The 22,063-nt window shown below is 32.3% G+C and overlaps 2 protein-coding genes across 3 annotated transcripts in view; one reads left to right on the top strand and one right to left on the bottom strand.

The window, feature by feature from the left end:
• LOC126884733 (monocarboxylate transporter 12-like) overlaps positions 1 to 22,063 on the bottom strand; it is a 645,529-nt gene that overhangs the window by 469,366 nt on the left and 154,100 nt on the right. The window contains exons 2-3 of the mRNA XM_050650866.1: positions 16,402 to 16,625; positions 14,789 to 14,963 (exon numbers count right to left, since the gene is read on the bottom strand). Of these exons, the coding sequence (XP_050506823.1) occupies positions 14,789 to 14,963; positions 16,402 to 16,491 (265 nt within the window). The 5' untranslated portion in view covers positions 16,492 to 16,625. The remainder of the gene's footprint in view (positions 1 to 14,788; positions 14,964 to 16,401; positions 16,626 to 22,063) is intronic.
• Positions 3,950 to 14,682, top strand: LOC126884734 (leucine-rich repeat-containing protein 15-like). Of its 2 annotated transcripts, none has more exons than XM_050650868.1 (2): positions 3,950 to 4,088; positions 11,169 to 14,682. In XM_050650868.1, coding segments are annotated over exons 1-2 (987 nt in total). In that variant the 5' UTR covers positions 3,950 to 4,086; the 3' UTR covers positions 12,154 to 14,682. The 2 variants fall into 2 exon arrangements, with proteins under 2 accessions (XP_050506825.1, XP_050506826.1); XM_050650869.1 differs by having other exon boundaries at positions 3,982 to 4,483.

Genomic DNA, 22,063 nt, shown 5'->3' with positions numbered 1-22,063 from the left:
AAATGACTGCATATGCAGACGATGTAGCTATCATCAGTAGGAGGAAGCAACGACTAATGGAAGCGTTCAAGGAAATTTATCCTGAAGCACGAAAAAGGGGGCTTAAAATAAACGAAACAAAATCGACGTACATGACCGTCAAAAGACTTCACAACGTGTGGATTTCTCCCCATCTCTGGGCACAGAAATCAATCAGAATAATTCCGTAAATAGTAAAATTAATGCACGTATTTCCACTGGGAATTGTACCGGGTGTCCCAATAAGGATGGCTCTCGGCCATATCTCAGGAACCGTTTATAGTAGAGCTTTGAAATAAAAAATTTTATAACAAAAGTTGCCTCAGGAAAAGCCTGGAAATTATTTTCATAATTGTGGGTCCACCGCTAGAGGGCGTAATTGAATATTAAAAATAAAAAAATCTTTATTTTACAAATATTTCCTAATGAAGGGGCACTGGAAATCCAATTATTGTATTCTTCATCAAATTCTGCGCATATTTGATTTAACAAGTTTAACTCTACCTTTGCAAATAAGAGGTGGAGGTGAGTGGGAACCTTGTTATGAAAAAATGGCTGTAAGTCCGGTTCTGCTAAATCAAATTTTGAAAACTGGGCCTTGTTGAAGACAGATCTTTTTCTTCAATGTAAGCGTGATAATTTTGAACCATCCTAATAAATAATAAGCCAGCTGGGGGGCGTTATTTAATTTTTATCAGAAATCTAGTTTTCTTTGGAAAATATTAAATACAAATATGAATTTTTAATCATACTTTATAAAATTAGATTAAATTAGCAAGAGAATAGCGAAAACCGCATGTCGATACCTTTTTTCTATCTCAAGATATCTCGAGAAAGGTGTAAATTTTATACATAACTGTTACTATCACCGGTAAACTTAGTTAATGAAAAGTAGTGTGCTGTGGAAAAAAACAAAATAACATTTTCCAGATGTCAACGTATAAAAATATAATTAATTAAAACAACAATATAAAGAGAAACAATATTATTAAAATTAAATATAACACAGAACAAAAAGAACTACTTAGTGACTACCTAAATATTCAAATTGTTGCATATCATACACTACTCTAGAATACATTATCCAGAGAATACTAAACGCCATTCAAAGCATATCGAGAGCAGAAATTGAGACTGCTGTTCAATCTACTCTTGAAAGAGTAAATGTTTGCAACGAAAATGATGGGCAAAAATTTGATCGTTTATGTCATCCCTAAATAGTTGTTTTTATTTCTTTGTAATAGGGCTTTTCAACGCTTCTCATTTGTTTCGAGCCTCTGTCATATGCCGTATAATCCGTGTATAATATTAATATACGAGATATGAACGAGGCTCGAAACAAATGAGAAGCGTTGAAAAGACCTAATATACGTTGACAGCTGGAAAATGTTTCTTTGTTGTTTCCATAGCACACTACTTTTAATGAATTTCGTTTACCGGTGACAGTAACAGTTATGTTTTTAAATTTACACGTTTTGTAAGATATCTCGAGATAGAAAAAAGGTATTAACATGCGGTTTTCGCTATTCTGTTGTTAATTTTGTCTAATTTTGTAATATGGTATTAAAAATGCATGTTTGTATTTAATATTTTCTAAGGAACACTAGATTTCTGAAAAAAATTAAATAACGCCTTCTAGCTGCCATATTACTCAGTAAGTTGGTTCGAAATCATAACTTTTACATTGGCGAAAAAGATCTGTCTTCAACAAGACCAAGTTTGCAAAATTTGATTAAGCAGAACCGGACTCACAGCCAGTTTTTTATAACAAGGTTCCCACTCACCCCCACCTCTTATTTCCAAAGGTAGACCTAAACTTGTTAAATCAAATATGCGTAGAATTTTATGAAGAATACGAAGATCGAATTTCCAGTGCCCCTTCATTAGTAAAATTTTGTAAAATTTAGATTTTTTAATTTTTGATATTCAATTACGCCCTCTAGCGGTGGTCCAACAATTATGAAAATAATTTCCAGGCTTTTCCTGAGGCAACTTTTGTTATAAAATTTTTTATTTCAAAGCTCTACTATAAGCCGTTCCTGAGATATGGCCGAGAGCCATTCTTATTGGGACACCCGGTACATACTATGCTAAAAGAGCGATGACATCAAAAATATTGGACAAAAGGACCATAATAACTATATACAGAACATTCATTAGACCCATAGTAACCTATGGTTAGAACAAGTTAGAATTAAGTTAGAACAAGTCGAAAACTACAACTATCTTGGCACAATAATTAATCACACAAACGATTACTCCAAAGAAATCAAAGTTCGAATACAGAAAGCACGAACAAACTTCAATAAAATGAGAAAGGTACTTTGTGCAAGAGGACTGAAATTAGACTTGAGAGTTAGGCTGGCAAGGTGTTATATTTTCTCGACTCTGCTTTACGGAATAGAAGCATGGACACTTAACGCGTCGACTTCTAAAAAGTTGGAAGCAATTAAACTGTGAGTGTATAGAAGAACCCTGAAGATATCATGAACCGAGCATGTAACAAACAACGAAGTCGTGAGAAGAGTCAACAAAAGAATGGAAATATTGCAAATCATCACGACACGAAAGCTGCAATACCTGGGGCAAGATATGCGTAATGAGAGATACAACATACCTCAATTAATTATACAGGGGAAAATCCAGGGCAAGAGAAGTGTAGAAAGGAGAAGAATCTCATGGTTGCGTAACTTGAGGGAATGGTACGGATGCACATCAATCGAACTATTCAGAGCAGCAGCATCTAAGATCAGATTAGCCATGATGATTGCCAACCTCTATCGCGGGAGGTACGTAAAGAAGAAGAAGAACCTATGGTTGTGAAACCTGGGTAATGACGAAAAAAGATGAAGCACAACTCAGGGCATTCGAGACATTCGAGGGAAATATGCTAAGAAGAGTATATGGTCCAATGTAAGAGGAAGACGGCAGATGGAGAATCAAGAGAAACGCCGAGGTTGAAGAATTGAAGGGTATGATATTGTCAGATCTGTGAAAAGTCAAAGACTGTCATGGCTGGGACATGTACAGAGACAAAAAGATGCAAAAACAACAAAGAAAATATTATAATGGTACGAGATAGTTGGATGAAGACAACCTGAAAACCATGAACATAAGACAATGGAGGAGAACGGCACAAGAAAGATCTGAATGGAAGGACATAGCCAGACAGGCAAAGAACCATCCAAGGTAATGATCCACAAACAAGAAGAAGAATAATGCTTGTAAGGAATTCTTTGAATTTCGAAGAATTTGATTGTATTATGGGAAATAGGTAATAAACAATATCATCACTTCTAGGTCTGGATCCCGTACCAAAAAAAAGTTGATTAATAGCAAGCTGAAAATTTATTAATAGTTTAAGGGTGTCTAGTCGGACAAACTTTAATATAATGGAACACTGGAACAGGGGAAGTTTTAATTTTGGAACAGGTTAAAAATTTGGAAGAAAATTCAGAACTTCCAATTGATTTGTTACCCTTCCATTAAACTCTCATGCAAAAATCAGACTGCTATTACTAAACAACATGATCCCTGTCATTTGACATATTCTTCGTGTTCCACTCATTAAAATGCCCAGTGGGTGATAAATACCAGTGTGATTTTTGCATGAGAGTTTAATGAAAGGGCAACAAATCAATTGGAAGTTCTGTCCAACAAAATACATCTGACGTTTTCGTAGTCTGACGTTCCAAATTTTTAACCTGTTCCATCATTAAATAAAACTTCCCCTGTTCCAGTATTCCCATATATCAAAGTTTGTCCGACTAGACACCGTTACGCTATTAACAAATTTTCAGCTTGCTATTAATCAACTTTTTTTTCTAATGCAGGATCCAGACCTATTCATTAAAATCAACTAAATTTAGCAGTTTGATAACCTTTTGATCTTTATAATTATTATTAAATTGATACGTAAATTAAAACATAATATGAACAAAATCTACTATAATATACTACTTAATATATGACATATACAAGATTTTAGTGTTTAGGTTTACATGTTTACATTTTTCTTTAAGAAGTTGATGTTAAGGTGAAGGTGGAGAAGTGAACAAAAATATTAAAATGTAAGTGCTACGAAGTATATACAGTAGACTCCCTCTATAACGAGAACTGAAATGGTGGACTAAATACCTCGTTATAAGCGGATCTGGTTATATCATACAACAATAATATTGTGCATACATACATATGAATATATTATAGTTTTTTAAAACATTAACTTCCTATAGTGAAGCCATTTGAAGCAATATAAAATGCTAAATATTGTTTCCTCAACAATAAGACTTCGCCATCATAAATTGTAAATTTCCTACAATATTCAATATCGGTCGATTAAGAAGTTTATTAAAGGCGGTGAAGTTTATTACAGCACTGGCCTCGATAACCACACAGATGTTGGGGATTTCTGTATACAGGCAGTTGGGGTATTTATTTAAAGCCATTACTGCGCTAAAAACAGGTAAAGAAACATATTCTTCGATTTCAGTTTTCCTCGTTATAACCAAATATGGCTCGTTATAGAGGCATTATAATTTAATAGGAATTTCATGGGATATCTAGTGTACCTCGTTATAGAGAGATTCTACGTATAATTATTTTAGTATATTAAAGCCTGGTTGCACCAACAAATCTTAAGATCCAGCTTAGTCCAGCTCAGCTTATAGATTCATATTTTTAGATTTTTATCTAAGCACGTCTTAAGTCAGACGAAGTTTAAGGTGCAATCCAAGTGGTAGAGATGTTGAAAAACGCAGAAAAAGTATGTATTCGTTACAAAGTACTCGTTACTTACGAATACCGAAAGTAACGATTACTATACAGAGAGGCAAATCATTACTTTGATTACTCTGATTACTTCGTTACTTCGTACTAATCGTATCAGAGGGAGTAACGACTATTATATCTACTTTGATTACTTCGTACCAATCGTATCCCAGCGAGTAACGGACGGGACCGGTATTTTACGAGTGTTATTGAATATCGTTATCGGTATGAAGTGTTTTATAGCGTTTTTAAGTGGCAATCCATTGTGACAAGCTAAAAATTGATCTAAGACTAATGCCTGGTTGCACCAACAGATCTTAAGTTCCAGATTAGCTAAGCTCTACTTATAAATAGGGCCTCCTTGAGTATCAGTTACGTTGAACCATAATTTTAGATTCTTACCTTATCAATTATATCTATTATTATATTATGGTATTTGTATTGTAATATATTATAATTATATTATATTAATTCTTATCATATTCTCGACTTAAGCTTAAGATATGTTGGTGCAACCGGGCATTATTAATGGTGCAACGCTTATGTTTAGTAAGCTGAGCTTAAGGCACGTCTTAAGATTAAGATCTGTTGGCGAAACCAATCATTAGATTTATGGTACAACATCATTTATAGTTCACTTACGTAAATGTTGTCCATATTATTATTTACATGTTGGTTATTAAAAATGTTTTCCGTGTAATTATTTCAAGATACGTTCAGTTCTTCTGTATTCAATAGGGGCCGTGCATGAAATTTATTGTTAAAAGAAATTATTTATAACTATAGTACATAAATGTTGAAGTTAGCATTTCATAACCTGTTCTACTAATGGTAGGGTAGCCCATGCGGGGATTTTTGCAGTTACTCGAGCGCGTCAGATTATCCCATGAGAAGAAACCTTGTACCCTGTAAATGTACCTCTTGGCTCTTAATACAGGGGAATTCGTTAAGGGGGGTCCGAAAAAAATCTATCCTCAGAAAAACTCGAAATCGTCAGATTAAGATAAGATAAGTTAAGTAAATGCAAAAGAGTGTATATGTATTTAAAAAATCTGACGATTTGAGGGAGGACAATTTCTACATTTTAGGACGACAAAAGTATCTCTGATAGTTTAAGTTACTACTGGTAGTAGAAAAGTTTTGTAGTTAGTATGGATTAGTAACAATAAACTACCTATAGCAGCAGCTAGCATATTTTTTTAAAAATAAATATAATAATAATAATTAAAAATATTAAATCTCTGAGGATTCTTCGTCTAAACACAAAACTTCTTCAGTAGTCAAAAATGTTGGTAGTCTTAACATACCAAGGAGAACTGAGTTGAATTTTTTTTATTCGATTTTGGTTTTTTATACGATTTTGGTTTTCGATAAAATAATAAAAATAATAAAATAAATAAAAAATAAATTATTCGATTTTAGTTTTGGATAAAATAATAAAAATAATTAAAATAATAAAATAAATAAAAAATAAATTATTCGATTTTGGTTTTGGATAAAATAATAAAAATAATAAAATAAATAAATAAAAAATAAATTATTCGATTTTGGTTTTGGATAAAATAATAAACATAATAAAATAAATAGAAAATAAATAAATAAAAATAAATAAAAAAGTGTTTTAAACTACGCATTTATTAGATAATACAATTAAGTGTAGAATTATAAAAATAATAAAATAAATAAAAAATAAATTAAAAATAAATTATTCGACTCTGGTTTTGGATAAAATAATAAAAATATTAAAATAAATAAAAAATAAATAAATAAAAATAAATAAAAAAGTGTTTTAAACTACGCATTTATTAGATAATACAATTAAGTGTAGAATTATAAAAATGAAATTATTAAAAATATTAAATCTCTGAGGATTCTTCGTCTAAACACAAAACTTCTTCAGTAGTCAAAAATGTTGGTAGTCTTAACATACCAAGGACAACTGAGTTGAATTTTGTTTTATTCGATTTTGGTTTTTTTCTGCGACTAGTTATAATGGGGTCAGAATATATCAACATCCAGTAAAAAATATCTTCGTTGGTTTCCTTCCTTGACGTTTTCCTAGAATGAAATTGACGAAATTTTTTGTAATCTTTATGACCTGCTTCTATAACGTCTTCGGTCAGTTGGCCCACTGGTAAGCTTAATGAGGTTATTATATCAGGTCCATGTAAAAGTAGTTTGTGGACAGTGGCGCTCATTTTATACCAACCATACAATCTAATAGCCATTTCAGCCGTATCATAACAATATTTCTTAAAAACTGTTTCATTAATGTAATGCCCACTAGACAGAGTGCTTAAGATATTGGAAAACCGCTCTATCAAATCTTTGTCTAAGCCCGTTATTTTGGATACCAAGAAAGGATTGTCAAAAAATTTTCTTGCTGTGTTCCCGTCATTGCTGTTCCCACCTCCTTGTTTTGGTTGGTCGACAAAAAGGCCCATTTCTTTATAAAAAAGATTGCTAATGTGTTGTCGTCTTTTCTTCACCTTTTCTTTGGCTTCATTGCCTCTCGCTTGCCACTCTTGGAGTTCCAATTTATAAGAAATATTTAGCAAATATTCTAAACATCTCAAGTGTGCGTGAAGTACAGAAATGCCAAATTTAAAAGTATCCACGTCACATGGTCTGGTTTTCAGGATCTCCAAGTCGTTAAGAATTTTAGGTGTGGCTTTACAAACATTGCAAGCTTGCGATGAAGACGTTTCTGTTAAAATATTTACCGTTTTTCCATCAAGCATCGTACATATCGCTATATGCTTAAATGACAATTCTTTGTTACTTAAGGTTATTTCTGTAGGGAGCAAGTTATTAATTTGAGCCTGGATACTGGTATATTCTGTTTTTGTATTTTCACTGCTTTCTTTCATTAGTTTGAAGCTAACTGGCCGGCAATATCTTGTAGACGATGGATTAGAATTTTTCCAAAAGATTTTTTTGTTATCGCCATCCCTCATAGATATTTCCAAAGGTACTATGGTTGCTAAAATAATGTTTGAATCTGCGTGTAGTGAATTGTTAGAAAAATTTTGTTTATAAATACTGTGCCCACCACTTCCGTCTAGGCCCCATTTATAGAAAACATCAATCTCACAAACCTCCTCGGAAATATTTTGCAGCAATACTTCGGATTGCACTTGTACTAGCCTTTGAATGGTTAGATTTAAAATATCTTGCAAAGGTACTGAAGCTTCTGTTTCTGTGATTTTAATATTTGATGGGTAACAACTTTTCTTAGCTTTTGTAAGTATTGGGTATGAGGGATAAATGTCTCCTCCTCTTTTCTTTGCTCCCCTTTGCATCGTTATGTAATCCTCTTTAGTAAGGCCTAAATCGACAACAAGTGCCAGAGCTTCATCGGGAGTGTATTGTTGCACTGTTGAAGTTGACTCACGCGCATATTTCATTTTTCTCAAACTTCTTGGTGTTGAAGTTGTAACTAACTTTACAACTTGCGCTGCGGTTCTTTTGCCTGATTTTATTAAGCTTGACTGTGCAGCCAAGCAAATCTCGCTTGAACTCATTTCAGGGACAAACGGTTCAATTTGTCTTTGCTTACTGCGATCAGAGCTGCAATCGAAGAGTTTTCGTGGTCTTCCGCGTCTTCTGTTATCTGGAGGTGTCTGCTGTGACATACGTTGTATCGTCAAGTATCCATTAAGCCATACAATATTGTTCTTTTCAAAGCGGTCAAGAATGTATTTACAAGTTCGCCACTTGGATAAAAGTTTTGATACAAATAGTTTTATAGCAGTTGTTAGGGAAACACTTTCACTAACACTAAACTTTTCTACAATGTACTTTTGTAATCTTTTAATGCACTGCGATGATGATAAATTGAAAAAATTATCTTTTTTTAACACAACAAATAGTTCTTTTTTACGAATTTTCTTTTCACGAGATCCAGGGTAATCACGACTACCTGCGAACAAAGAGATACTATTATTTATGGGGGACATGAGGGGAAGTGTTTCTACCTGCATTGGAATCACAAATATATGCAGATTCTTAGAAACAAAAAAAGTTAACGGTACTAAACGGTACTTTTTGTATAAGCTAAAGTAAAGATTTAAATTTGAGTAAAATTCGACTACAGAACTCTCATTTATAAATTATTATTTTTACATATCTATCCTTTAATGTTTAAGTGCAATGCAACTACCTGCGAACAAAGAGATACTATTATTTATGGGGGACATGAGGGGAAGTGTTTCTACCTGCATTGGAATCACAAATATATGCCGATTCTTAGAAACAAAAAAAGTTAACGGTACTAAACGGTACTTTTTGTATAAGCTAAAGTAAATATTTAAATTTGAGTAAAATTCGACTACAGAACTCTCATTTATAAATTACTATTTTTACATATCTATCCTTTAATGTTTAAGTGCAATAATTATATCATTTACAAGTACATACCTGACACTTCAGCTTCCATGGTAAAAGTTTGACACGGTCACTAGACAAAAATACAGGAGAGCACCAACTACGTTGAAGATTCAAACGCAACTAAAGGCTGACGGGTAGTGCTGGCAGGTAGCTGACCCTATGTTCATGCGCATGATCCCCTGATGCCCTTTTCAATAGAAACCCTTTCTTACGAATAGACTGATTATCAGAGAATAGATAAAAGTTACTTTGGCTTAGTTGTTATATTATTTGAAAATTGACTTTTGTCGTTCTAAAATGTGAAATTTGCCGTATGTGGGGCGTAAGAAAATGGGTGAGTCACAAAGTTTCACAAAAAAAGCAAATATTTCGAGAAATGAACATCAGATCAAAAAACTAAAAAATACGTTTTCAATATTTTTCAAAAATCTATCGAATGATACCAAACACGACCCCCCACGCCCCCCCCTCACGGAGATGGGTGGGGGGTAAATTTTAAATTTTAAATACGAACCCCGCGATATTTCGCGAAATAAACATCAAATCAGAAAAACTGCAGAATACATGTATTCAATATTTTCGAAAAATCTATCGAACGGCACCAAACAGACTCCCCACAGAGGTGGAGTGGGGGGTTACTTAAGTAGAAGGCCCCAATTTTTATTACAGATTTAGATTATTTGCGTAAAAATAAGCAACTTTTATTCGAGACATTTTTTCGAATTATGGATAGATGGCGCTATAATCGGAAAAAACCATTGTTGGAAATGGAGAATTAAATTAAAAGATGGAAAGTCCCCCACTTTATGAAAATCCTAACTTAACTTTTTTGGTTTTAGGATCTACTCTTCACAACCCAATAGGTCCCCACATCGCTCTAGTAACTGCAAATTTAGCATACTTTCCTCCCCTATATAATAATAAGAGAAATGTAAAATTTTGCAAAATAAATATATACATATTTATTTTCAACTGTTTAAACGAATTACTAGGTTAAATGAACAATTCAACAACAATTTAAATGATTTTTATAATACAATTTTATATCATTTAAATATTATTTTGTGTGCCATTAGATTTAAAACTTAAACTTTGTTCCAGCAGATGTCGCTAGGACATATATGCCATTTCGTTCGTTGCAATCCGGAACGGCACGAGACGTGGTATTCTAGTTCATTCAGAGAGAAGAGCATATTATTATGTTTCTCCTAATGAAGAGCTAAGAAGCCCCGAAATCGGTAGAGATTCTTGCTGTACTCTCTGATTGAACTAGAAATACAGGGTGTTTGGCAGGTCGATGGAAATTTTTAAAGAGATAATAGGGGACGCCATTTGCAAAATTTTTTGCTAATAATGTATCGCTCAAACTGTTAAGGATTCCGAAATAAAGTTAAATTTGTCAATATTCGACAACCGTCTATTTCACGTTTAAAAATTATCTAGGCGTACTACCTCCCTGTTTTACGAATGGAATAAAAATGTAAACCTACAACACTGACTCTTCGCATACAATTTCCATCAGCTATCGTCATTCTCCGAACGCATTACAAACAAAAACAATATACCTGCTATGCTAACAAACAATCTACCTGCTATGAAGTGGTTTATTTTGGTTTATAAACATGGTTATTGTATGCGTATGAAAGGTGCGTTTTACTGTTTTGACATCCGAATTGTGTTTGGAGTTGCATTAACAACGAAGGGTTTTTGCAATCTGAGCAAGTAATACGTAAGGCATTTTGTATGTCAGGGAAGTATCTCGCTTAAATAATTATTTTTAAAAATAAAATAGACGAGCAGCCTTATTTTCGAATATTGACAAATTTAACTTTATTTCGGAAACCTTAACAGTTTGAGCGATACATTATTAGCAAAAAATTTTGCAAATGGCGTCCCCTATTATCCCTTAAAAAATTTCAATCGACCTACCAAACACCCTGTATAATGCGACTGCGGTTTCGGGTTCACTATTCATAAATTTTCTATTTTAGGACGTTAAAATTATTTTTGTTACTTCACATGGTTGGAATCATCACAGCCAATGAAGGACCCATACCAGGTTGCGAAGAGGACAGTCTGGATGCTTATTCCAAGTTTTCTACTCCTGGGAAAGATGTAGTTTGCATAAATATTACACTAGAAGGCAACACCTCTCTTACTTCTGAATATAAAAGTTGGTCTATACGAACGGTTCAGCTGATCTCAACAAAAGGTGCCTTATCAAGCAAGACACTAGAAGGATACTCACTAGTAGCAAACGTATTAATATATAAAAGTAATATTAGTGAGTTTTCATTAACAATGCATTTTCTCCAATCCTTATTAGTAATGGAAAGTATTTTTCCAAATGTAACCAGAGAAAACTTTAGCAGCATGTACTTTTTGTTTTCGTTAGCATTTCATTCAAATCTAGGTGTAACTTTCGAAGAAAATTGTTTTCATGATCTTGTGTTTCTAAAAAATCTTACTATTTTTAACCAAACTTTTACGAAAATTACACCAAACACTTTTAAGCATCTTAAGGAGCTACAAACTTTGGTACTCAATGCTAACGGTTTGCGGCATATCCATAAAAATTCCTTTCTAAATTTAGAAATGTTGAGAGAATTAAATCTGGAAAACAATCCTATTGAATATTTTAAAATTAATGTTTCTGGATTGACTAGGCTGGAAAAATTGTATCTCATAAACACAAATATAACGAATTTCAATATTCCTTTCTTTTACCCTCTAAGACATATGAATACTTTAGGTCTCCCTAGTTCGTGTTGGTTAACTTTAAAGTTACCCGAATTGGCTATTGGTTTTCCTAATTTAAGAACTGTTCTTATAAACGAACTAGATAAAAATACTGCGAATTTGACAGAAGAAATCGACATGATGGAATATGCCCAGCTTGTTGTTAAGAGAGTAAAAAAAGTCGATCCGATTGATACATCTATTTTGATAGAATACATACACATATTTTTCCATTGAATCATGATTTTTGCTCAAAAGTTTATAGAACCGCTTGGATTGACATGAAATTTGCCACACGCATGGCTGACATGCTAAGGAAAAAAAAAGTGATCTTGTGACGATGTGTGCTTTTGCCCAGGAGGTGTTCCACCCCTTCTCGGCGGTGAAAAAATTACGTTCAAAGTAAGTCTTGAAACGGATAAACTGAATTATTCTAGGCAACTTTTTTTCTATAGAGGTTTTTCACTAAGTCAATACTTTTCGAGTTATTTGCGAGTGAATGTGTTCATTTTTCAACAACAAAAAAACACGTTTTTAAACGGCGTTTCGCTAATGCGGTATTTTATCAAAAAAAAACTTCTTATCAAAAATATAGCATCTAAAAAAGTGAAAAAAATGGTGTAAATATGTATGAGGTCCCTAAATGCAGTAGAGGCAGAGTTGTAGCTGATGAAAAATAGATTCATATTCGTCAATTTCCGAATCGAATATTTCAATGTAAAGTAACCAAAACATGAAGCACTTTTTGGTGAAAACTCATTTAAAGTTTTATTTTTATTTTTAAAAGAAGTCTTATTTTCATCCTTTAAAAGAGTTTCTAGCATCAAAAGTAAACAAGTTAAGTTCAAAATAAACTTGGTCCATTTTTTGATAAAAAATTGGAAAATCACCCCCTAATTAGCATCTCAAATAAAATTAACCGTTATCGCTTCACACAAGTTGCTTTACTTATGTTTTATTTATATGGCCTGTAAGTTTAAATTGGGTTAAAATTTGGGTTTAAAATAATTTTTTTTAATTTTGAAAAGAATCCTTTTTATTCAAAATTATTTAAAAATTATGGTGTTAACAAAAATCCCAAAGAGTAAAAAAATGTAGGTTTTACTTTTCTAAATATTTTGAATTTTTTAAAACAAAAATTAGGTAAGATATGGCTGTTCAAAATTTGCATACACTTGTGATTAGTGACTCATTCAGGCCCTTTGAACTACAGCCCTTTCAAAAATAAACACTTTGAACCGATGAAACTTACAGATATAAACAATACATATACGAGCAAAGCAACTTGTGGAGCGGTAACGATTAATTTCATATGAGGTGCTAATTTGGGGTGATTCTCAAGGTTTTTTTTACCAAAAAAGGGACCAACTTTATTTTGAGCATAAATTGCTTACTTTTGATGCTAGAAACAAAAAAAACAGAAATAAAGCTTTTTTTTTAAGTTTTAATGAGTTTTTCCTAGAAAGTGCTTTATTTTTTTATTATTTCACTTTGAAATATTCGATTTGGAATTTGACGAATATGAACCTATTTTTCATTAGCTAGAACTCTGCTTCTACTAGGTCTAGAAACCTCATAAAATTCATACATACTACATACACCATCTTTTAAATCTTTATGTAATCTATATTTTTGCTAAGTTTATTTTTTTCAATATAAACTTGGTGAAAAACCGCTATAGAACAAAAGTTGTTTAGAACTAGTAGGTTTATCCATTTCCGGACTTATTTTGAACGTATATTTTTCACCCCCGAGAAGGGGTGATACTCGCCCCCAGTGCAAAACATCGGCACAATATCACTTTTTTTCTTTGACATGTTAGGTATGTGTATGCCAAATTTCATGTCAATCCAAGCGTTTCTTTAAAATTTAGAAGTTTTATGTTTTACTGCAAACAAATAATACTATTATTATAAGATGTACATATTTATATACTTAAACTGTAATGGTATAGATAAGAATATTTAATATACATTTACCTAATTTATGTGCTAATTTGGCTCCTTTCATTACAATCTCATCGATTTTCTAAATTATCAGCTATTATGACGGTATCATCAGCATATTTATGTAACATTGTTAATTAAAAATCAATTTACTTTTATTCCTCGTATTTCTGGTAAGGATTAGTGCAAATTTTAGGTGCTTTCTGCCATAGTTTTTAAGAAATAGACTAGTTCTTGAACATACAGTTCTTAATTTTTTTGTTTGATGTGCATTTATACTATATTAGAGACAACTTTTTTGGTTTTAGATATTCTAAGAACCAATTCATTTGTACTGAAACCAGACGATTATCAACTATGCGAGGCCACTGCTTGATGGTAAACCTTTCAAGAAAGTTTGAATCGTGTGGGGGGCTGTGTAACGTTTTCTTTTTCTCAGTATAGAATTGAATCCAATTGAAAAGTTAAATCCTATATCTAATTTTTAGCCAAGCATATATGGAAATTACACAAAACACTTTTAACCCTTTCAGCCCCGCTTTAATATTTCCATCCTCAGCTCCTATGCCGACAGAAATAATTTTGTTTGAATACTTACGTGTTTAGGCGATATATGGATAGTGTAAGCTCGTCGTGAAACACCCTGCTTAAAGTTCTGTATATGTGCGCAAAATTACCCACTGGCTGCATACAATCGTGCGCAAATACATCTTATTAAAAAAACATCATACTATGTTTATTTTTTTATGCTATTATTTTTCAAACGTAAAATAGAAGGTATATTTTTTAGTGCAATATATTATTAATATTATAATATCTATATTTTTCCTTTCATTCAATAATATAAAAGCACAAATTCACCTCCAGAAAAACTTTATTAGTATGTATACAACAATTTTCCTTAGTACAAGGAATAAATCACTTACCTGCGGGATATACTGGATGCACGTGGAACTTAAAGGCAGCAGGAGCCACTAGTTGAGAGCAGGAAAGCTGAACTCCGTGATTGATGACGTGGACGAGGATAGCGCAAATGGTCACCACCCATCCCCAGCCGCCCTCGGGGTAATAATGGCGGCATAGAAACCTTCGGGCTTGGATCTGATAAAATCAAAAGGAGAGTCGCTTTAGACAGTTCAAGGGAGAAATGTTTGCTTTAGAGTTTGCGTCATATTTTGGTTGTTTCTAGTTACTTGTTACTGAATGTTTGATTTGGTATATTTTTAGATAACTATAAAAAGTATATAAGCTTGGGAGTTCGTATTCTTTATTTTTACAAGCATTGTAATTAAGAGATATTAAAAAAACTAATATAACTTATCGGGTCTCCATATACAGAATACAATAATATTATATCCGAAGCACTGGGACAATTTTATAGGTAGTGAAGAGAGACAAGTACGAACACATGATGGACACACGAAATATGAAAAAAAATCAAGGAAAAAGGGAAGACATATTTAATTTGGCTACATCCAAATAAAAGAAGATTGATTCATGTATAGTATATGTGTGTTCATAAAGAAACTATAGAGTCATATTAGCACAGCATATAAAGTTGTGTCAATAATATTGCTAAAGGGGCTTATTTCTTATTTGGAAGATGTTATAGGCGACTGCTAATGCGGTTTTCGTACGGGAAGGTCAACACTAAATCAAATATTTATCATCCGACAAATATTAGACAAAAAATGGGAATTCAACCGGAATGTACACCAAATTTTCGTAAATATCCAGCAAGCATATGATTCAATAAAAAGAAGCAGACTTTGGGGCTAGCAATGCTAGAAATGGGAATATGTACCAAGAAAATTAGTAGAGATAACTCAAATGTGCCCGACAGATTCATATGCACATCGGGAATTATCGATGTCATTTAGTAAACATCAGGATTTAAGACAAGGAGACTGTTTCTATTCAACTTGGCCTTAGAATGTGCAATAAGCAAAATATCATCTAAGGTGACAGCCAGGTGATTTACGAATCGAGAATCAAAACTACTGTTGGCTTTTGCTGATAATCTAGATGCAGTCGGTCATTCTGCAAGAGACGTGACAGAGGTGTTTTCAAAACTCGAGGAAAAAACAGGTAGTCTGGGCCTTCGAATAAATGAAGATTAGACGAAATACATGCTCGTAACCGTAACTAAAAATCCAAAACAGATTTAGACAGAACATAACTATTAATACCACAACTTCGAAGTAGTAAAATAGTTTAAATATCTGGTGGCGGTAATCACAGACGATAACCACATAGAGAAGGAGGTCTCAACAAAGATAGCTGCGAGAAATTGAGTATTATAGTATACTCCTTATCATCATTATTAAGATCTAATCTTATTAAAAAGTAAATCTAGGTGAAACATGGACTCTACATCAGCGGAAAATAAATATGCTGCTGGTATTTGAAAGAAAGGTCCCAGAATTATGTTTGGCCCTCAAAGAGATGAGTTGAAGCTATATTGGTGACTCTTTATGATACCGAAAATTCTCGTCCGACATATAAAAGCTAACTGGATAAGATTTAAAAGCACCCTTACCTGCGTTTTGGCTGCAATATTCCTAGCATCTTCTGCAGGAGCGGCACCAGAAAGTAGAGGCCAGCTTTGAGCTCGCGATAAAGAAGACATAGTCGTCTTCTGGCCTTCATCTGTGGCTTAGGTGAGATTGAAATGAACAGATGGTGCACTGAGTAATACTGTGTATTTTTGGTGTTTGTACTGTTTGCTTCATCGTGTCACATATCATTTAAATCACTATTTCACTAATTGGGAAATTTTTCATTAATTTTAATTTTAAAAGATAAACTAAAACAACTTCTTTAGGTTAAACAAATTACACAATATTTTTTGATAAACATATTTGATAGTTTTTTATTAATTTTCAACAATGAATAGAAGTAACAAAGTTACTATATTCATTGATGGTAAGTTCTAAATTGATGGTACAAAAATCAAGTTATTGAAACAGTATGTCTTGTATGCAGTGTTTGCTAAATGCTTCAACTGATCATTTATTAAAAATATACAAGGCTTACTAAATGGACAAGGCAGTATTTTTTATGTTCTGTATAATTAACGTTTTTTTTAATATGAGAGTTTTTGATATATTTCAATACGTTGAGTATGGCCAGTGATTCCGCCGAGAAAATTGAAAACTCATTGGAAAGCTTGTACTTGAATTCAACCCTCAATACGCAATTCAACCCTCAATACTTATGCGTATTGAGGGTTCTACAAAAACCTTTGCTTTATATACATAGATTTGAGAGTGACGTGGGTTTCATGCACCCCGTTACTATCCTGCATGCCTCATTTAGAGCAGTATCAACTTGTTTGATGTGGGCAGATCTGATCCAAATGGGGCACACATATTCAGCAGTTGAAAAACACAGTGTCTGTGTCATTGTTCTTAAGACACCAGGACATGCACCCCATTTACTTCCCTTTACCGCTTCCCAAGTAGCACCGAACAGGTTTATTAAGTCTTTTAAGGATGCTTTAAAACTGTAGAATAAAACTACAATTAAGACCATTTGGTTTTTAAGTAAACCTTAAGATTGCAATAAAACCGCTTTCAGCATAAAAGGGCCCACTCTGAAAGAGGTCAATAAAACCAAAAATAAAAACCTTCTTAAAACTTTGTTTTCTTAAGCAACTGGTTTTAAAGCTGCTGTGAAGGTGCTTTTAAAACCATGTTAAAAGACACTTTAAGTGCAAAGGGTTTTATAGCAAACTTAAAAAGGTTTCTTAAATGGAGACTTTTAAAGACAATTTACCATATTAAATTATTCTTTAAACCCATATACTCCATAAAGGCCAACAAATTTTTACATGTGTTATGGTAGGTAGATACGTATTAATAATAAAAAGTACTTGGTTATTTCGGACTGTCAAGTTGCGCACCCAACTTTATTGATAATGTTAACAAAAATAGGTCTAATTAACTAACGCGCCCTAAAATTTCTGAATTTTGGCGATTAAAAAATAAAAATAATAAAAAAATTTAAATCCGAAAAATATTAATTTGAAAGAAAAATAATTTTATCTACAATTTTAATGGTTTAATGTTAAAATAAATCGAATTTATGTTTTTAAGTCGCTTATTTATAATTTTTATGTAAGCCTTATATTGTAATCTGTCATGGCTTTCAGCATGTTTAGTAAGCAATATGGCCGAAATCCAAATAAAACTATTTGGTCTATCGACAGAGAATTCTTAAGATCAAATGGTTTTATTTTATACCTCTCCAAGAGCATATATCCTACATAAAAGCAAGGTTGCCTTGAAATTAAAACCGTTCAGTTTTAATGCTGCTGTCAATAATGCCACTCGGTTTTAATGTGAATCTAACCTAAAATCAATCAAGTGTTTTACAACACACTACACTACTGTCTCGCTCTAAAACAAATGACCAACCATTTTGGACATGAAAGAAGAGGGGATGAGTTTAGTTTTATTGTTTCTAACAAGAAGCATAGTTTAGTCTTTACGATAACCAAATTGATTCAGTTAAGAGCGTTTGGTTTTATTATAGCCTACTAATTGCTTTTAAGAAAGCAACTTTAAAGACAACTAAAAAATAGTTTTAAGGCATATATTTTACTGGCATAATAGTCTTCAGATTAAGTAGTTTTAATAATAGGTTTTATTAAACATATTAGGTGAATCTTTAAAACTGAAATAAAACTAAAAGGTAACAAACAAGAATCTAATAAAACCAAACAGTCCAGAAGTTCTCCATAAAACTGATTAGTTTTAAAGTGAACTGAAAATAAACCATTTTAAAACTACAATAAGACAAATGATCTATTAAGATTAATTAGTTTTAAAATGTTTTAATATTTCCCATTCTAAATAGTTATAATTAGTTTTATTTGATACTCTTATTAGATACTTTAAAACTAGTGACAAATCCATAACAGTTTTAAAGTTCTGGCAGTATATCTACAAGGTAACTTTAAAACCATTATCTTAATATTTACCACAATAAAACCTTTATAAACCTTAAATAAAACTAAAATGTTTTTATTGTGCTACTTGGGTTGTTCATATGCAGGCAGTTTGCCAACGTCGATGCCGCGATTTACCTGTTTTCCCCCTGTTTTACTTGATCTCACCCTAATGCCGCCTTTGAAGATAAACAGGGCGAAAACAGGTAAACCGTGGCATTTACGTTGGCAAACCGCCCTATCTGAACAAGGCCTTAGCTTTCTGATTCTAAGTGCTGTTCCTATTTGTCACTTTCCCTCTCGATTTTATGCAATGTTTGGGTGAGAGACCGGTTCAGAATTACTTTAAGTGATAATTCCATGCAATTAAGTTATCGTTTGGTATTCCTTGTACGAAGGTGGTTATCGCAGACTTGGGTTTTGGACGGATTGGGTCTCACGGAATTCTACAGGCAGTACGTTGTCATTGTTTTTAAGGCAGTTTCGAGTTTCTCCTCCACCTTTTCCAAACTTTTTTCTGAAGCACATATTGCGAGATCATCAGCATAGACAAAGTTTCAGTCGGCGTGGGTTGGTCATTTGTATGTATATTGAAAAGCATTGGTGCTAAAACACTACCCTGTGGGAGGCCGTTATTTTGAACTGTTCACCTACTTTGCCCTACACCATGACGAACAAACGTCTGTCTTGCAGTAAGGAATATACAACCTTACCTGGATGGTGGTCATTGAAAATTTGTGGAGTAATGTGTTGTGCCTTACTATGTCATAGGCTGATTCTGGCGAGGATAAGAATCTTCTATAATTTTTGAAAGTGGCACAATAAGGAAATAAGTGTATAGCTAACGAGATTTTCTGGTTCCTTTCTTAGGGATGGCAAAAAAAAATTACACATCGATATATCGTATCATATGATAGGTACATGATACATCGAATGAACATATCGATATACGATATATATCAGAGAAAAGATATCGATATATCGATATGTTCTTATATAATTAAATAAAATAAAAGAATTATTACAATTACAAAGCAAATTAAAATTTTGTTTTAAGTGGGAGTATAAATTGGAAGTATCTATTTCCAGATGTTTTTAAAACTTTGTAGCAAACATTGCAGCCAGATTGTTCTTTATTAATTTTCTTAAAATGCAACCAAACATTGCTTTTGGGTGGAGCCATTATTGTTTTTCGTTTTATTATTATTAACTACACACAAATTCAATAATAGGTACCTACTTGGACGAATTCTCGATGGTAGATGGTGCAAACGAAATGTTGGATTCCAACACCAGCAACATTGGCATCTTGAGTAGGGTTTTAGTAAATACAATACAATTATTATAAAACATAGAACGTACTACGTAAACGTGACACATGTTAAATTTGAAATCGTGTTATTAGGGTTTACATAGCGTGTCGTCTTGAAAAACATTGTTAAAAGTTAAAAAATATTATATGGTACTACCTGAAACTTGAAAAACAAGTAAGTCTATACGAGATTCAAATTAAATAATACTGGTCGAAAATCGTTATTATGATATTTCTTTAGAGTAGTAGAATATTGAATATAATATACTTTAGTACCTATGACCTATAGTATACTAAGCGTCTCAAAAAAGTAAGGATTTAATTTATATTATAATATTTTATTATATGTAATTTTATATCTTGCCAATATGGCATAATATTAATCCTGTGTGGGCGATACATTGAATCTAAAATATCGATATATTTTCCAATATAAAGTTGAATATCGATATAAAAATATCGATATTTTAAAATATATCGATATATTTAATTTATCGATTAATACATCGTTGCCATCCCTATCCTTTCCTGGTTTTAACAAGGCTATTACTTATTACTTTAGATTTTCTCAATGATTTTGGAATTTGGCAGGTTTTACAGCACGTGTTATAGAGTTGTATTGTAAGATCCAGTTTTTTGCTTCTTGGCCTAGATGCTTTATTTGTTCTTGATCTCTGATGATTACCCTGTCTGTATAAAAACCGATAATTATGCGAAAGTAATTGGCATTTGAAAGAAATTTACTATTTTTAAACGCTTTTTTAAACGCTTTTCTTTAGTTCAATAGTTTGAGGTCAAATCTTTAGACGTTAATTTGTCTGCCTTTTCTCCAATGCAAATGAATACAAATTTACAGCCATAATATGCATTCGCGGGAACAATACACGAATAGTCAATAAAAAAATGTATGTTTATTAACTATTGTTTAAATAAAAAAAAAACGATTTTAATGGAAAAAGTTAAATTCTCTTGTTTTTTACAAAATAAAAACTTTAAACTTTTACGGATTGTAGCTAATGATATGAACTATACATAATTTAACTTTTTACGTTACTTGGTTACGTTATGCTTCATAAATTAACAATAAAGTCTCAAATTTTGAACGCTCATACACTTGTTTATATAAAAATCGTCAATCATTCGTTAGTCCAGGGCTCATCTGTTTTGAGATGGACGTTGAGAGGTGACTCAATTTTTTTTGCAGAAATTGCTTAAAAGTAACTCAAATAATAATATTTGAGTTATCCTCCCACTCAAAATGGTCCGGAACATTGTTTAAATAATCAAAATGTCAAAATATGAAGGAAAAATTCGATTTTTTTATTGGTTTTTTGAATATAACTTTAAAACTGTTCATTTCTGAGAAAAGTTGTACTGACATGAAAGTTGGGTAATTAAATTTACTATAATATACAATTGGTTAAAAATTTAAAAAATAGTCACCCTTGTTGCAAAATAGCAATACTTGCGAAAAAAACCATACAAAAACAAGTATTCGCATTTTACGTTTTTCAACCATTTATGCTACACTTAGGACCTTCATATTTTACCCAGAAAAACTTTATGATATAGTAAAACAACACTGTAAATTTCAATAAGATCGGTTTAACAGATTTTGCAAAATAAATTTTGCAATCCAGCTTTCGCAAAAAAAATTCATTTTTTAAAAATGTTGCAGTACTGAAAATAAAGCAGACACTGTTGAATTTTTTTTTTGCTTATAGAAGTGTACTGTACCTTTCATTTGCAATTTGCAAAATTAAAATCGAATAATTACCACGGCGTCAGGAAATTTTTTAAATAAACATTAATTTTTGGTGCTGCGTGCAGGACAGCGGTGTTCGATTCACACAAGTTGATTTCCATCAAAATTTCTTCTAATCTTTATTTAATATATTATTTTCTTACTCTATATTTTGTTGTATTTTAATATTTTAA

This window comes from Diabrotica virgifera, chromosome 5 (genome assembly GCF_917563875.1).
Source record: "Diabrotica virgifera virgifera chromosome 5, PGI_DIABVI_V3a".
Lineage (NCBI taxonomy): Eukaryota > Metazoa > Arthropoda > Insecta > Coleoptera > Chrysomelidae > Diabrotica > Diabrotica virgifera.
Note: the sequence above shows the minus strand (reverse complement) of the source record. Positions and strands in the feature narration are given on the sequence as shown.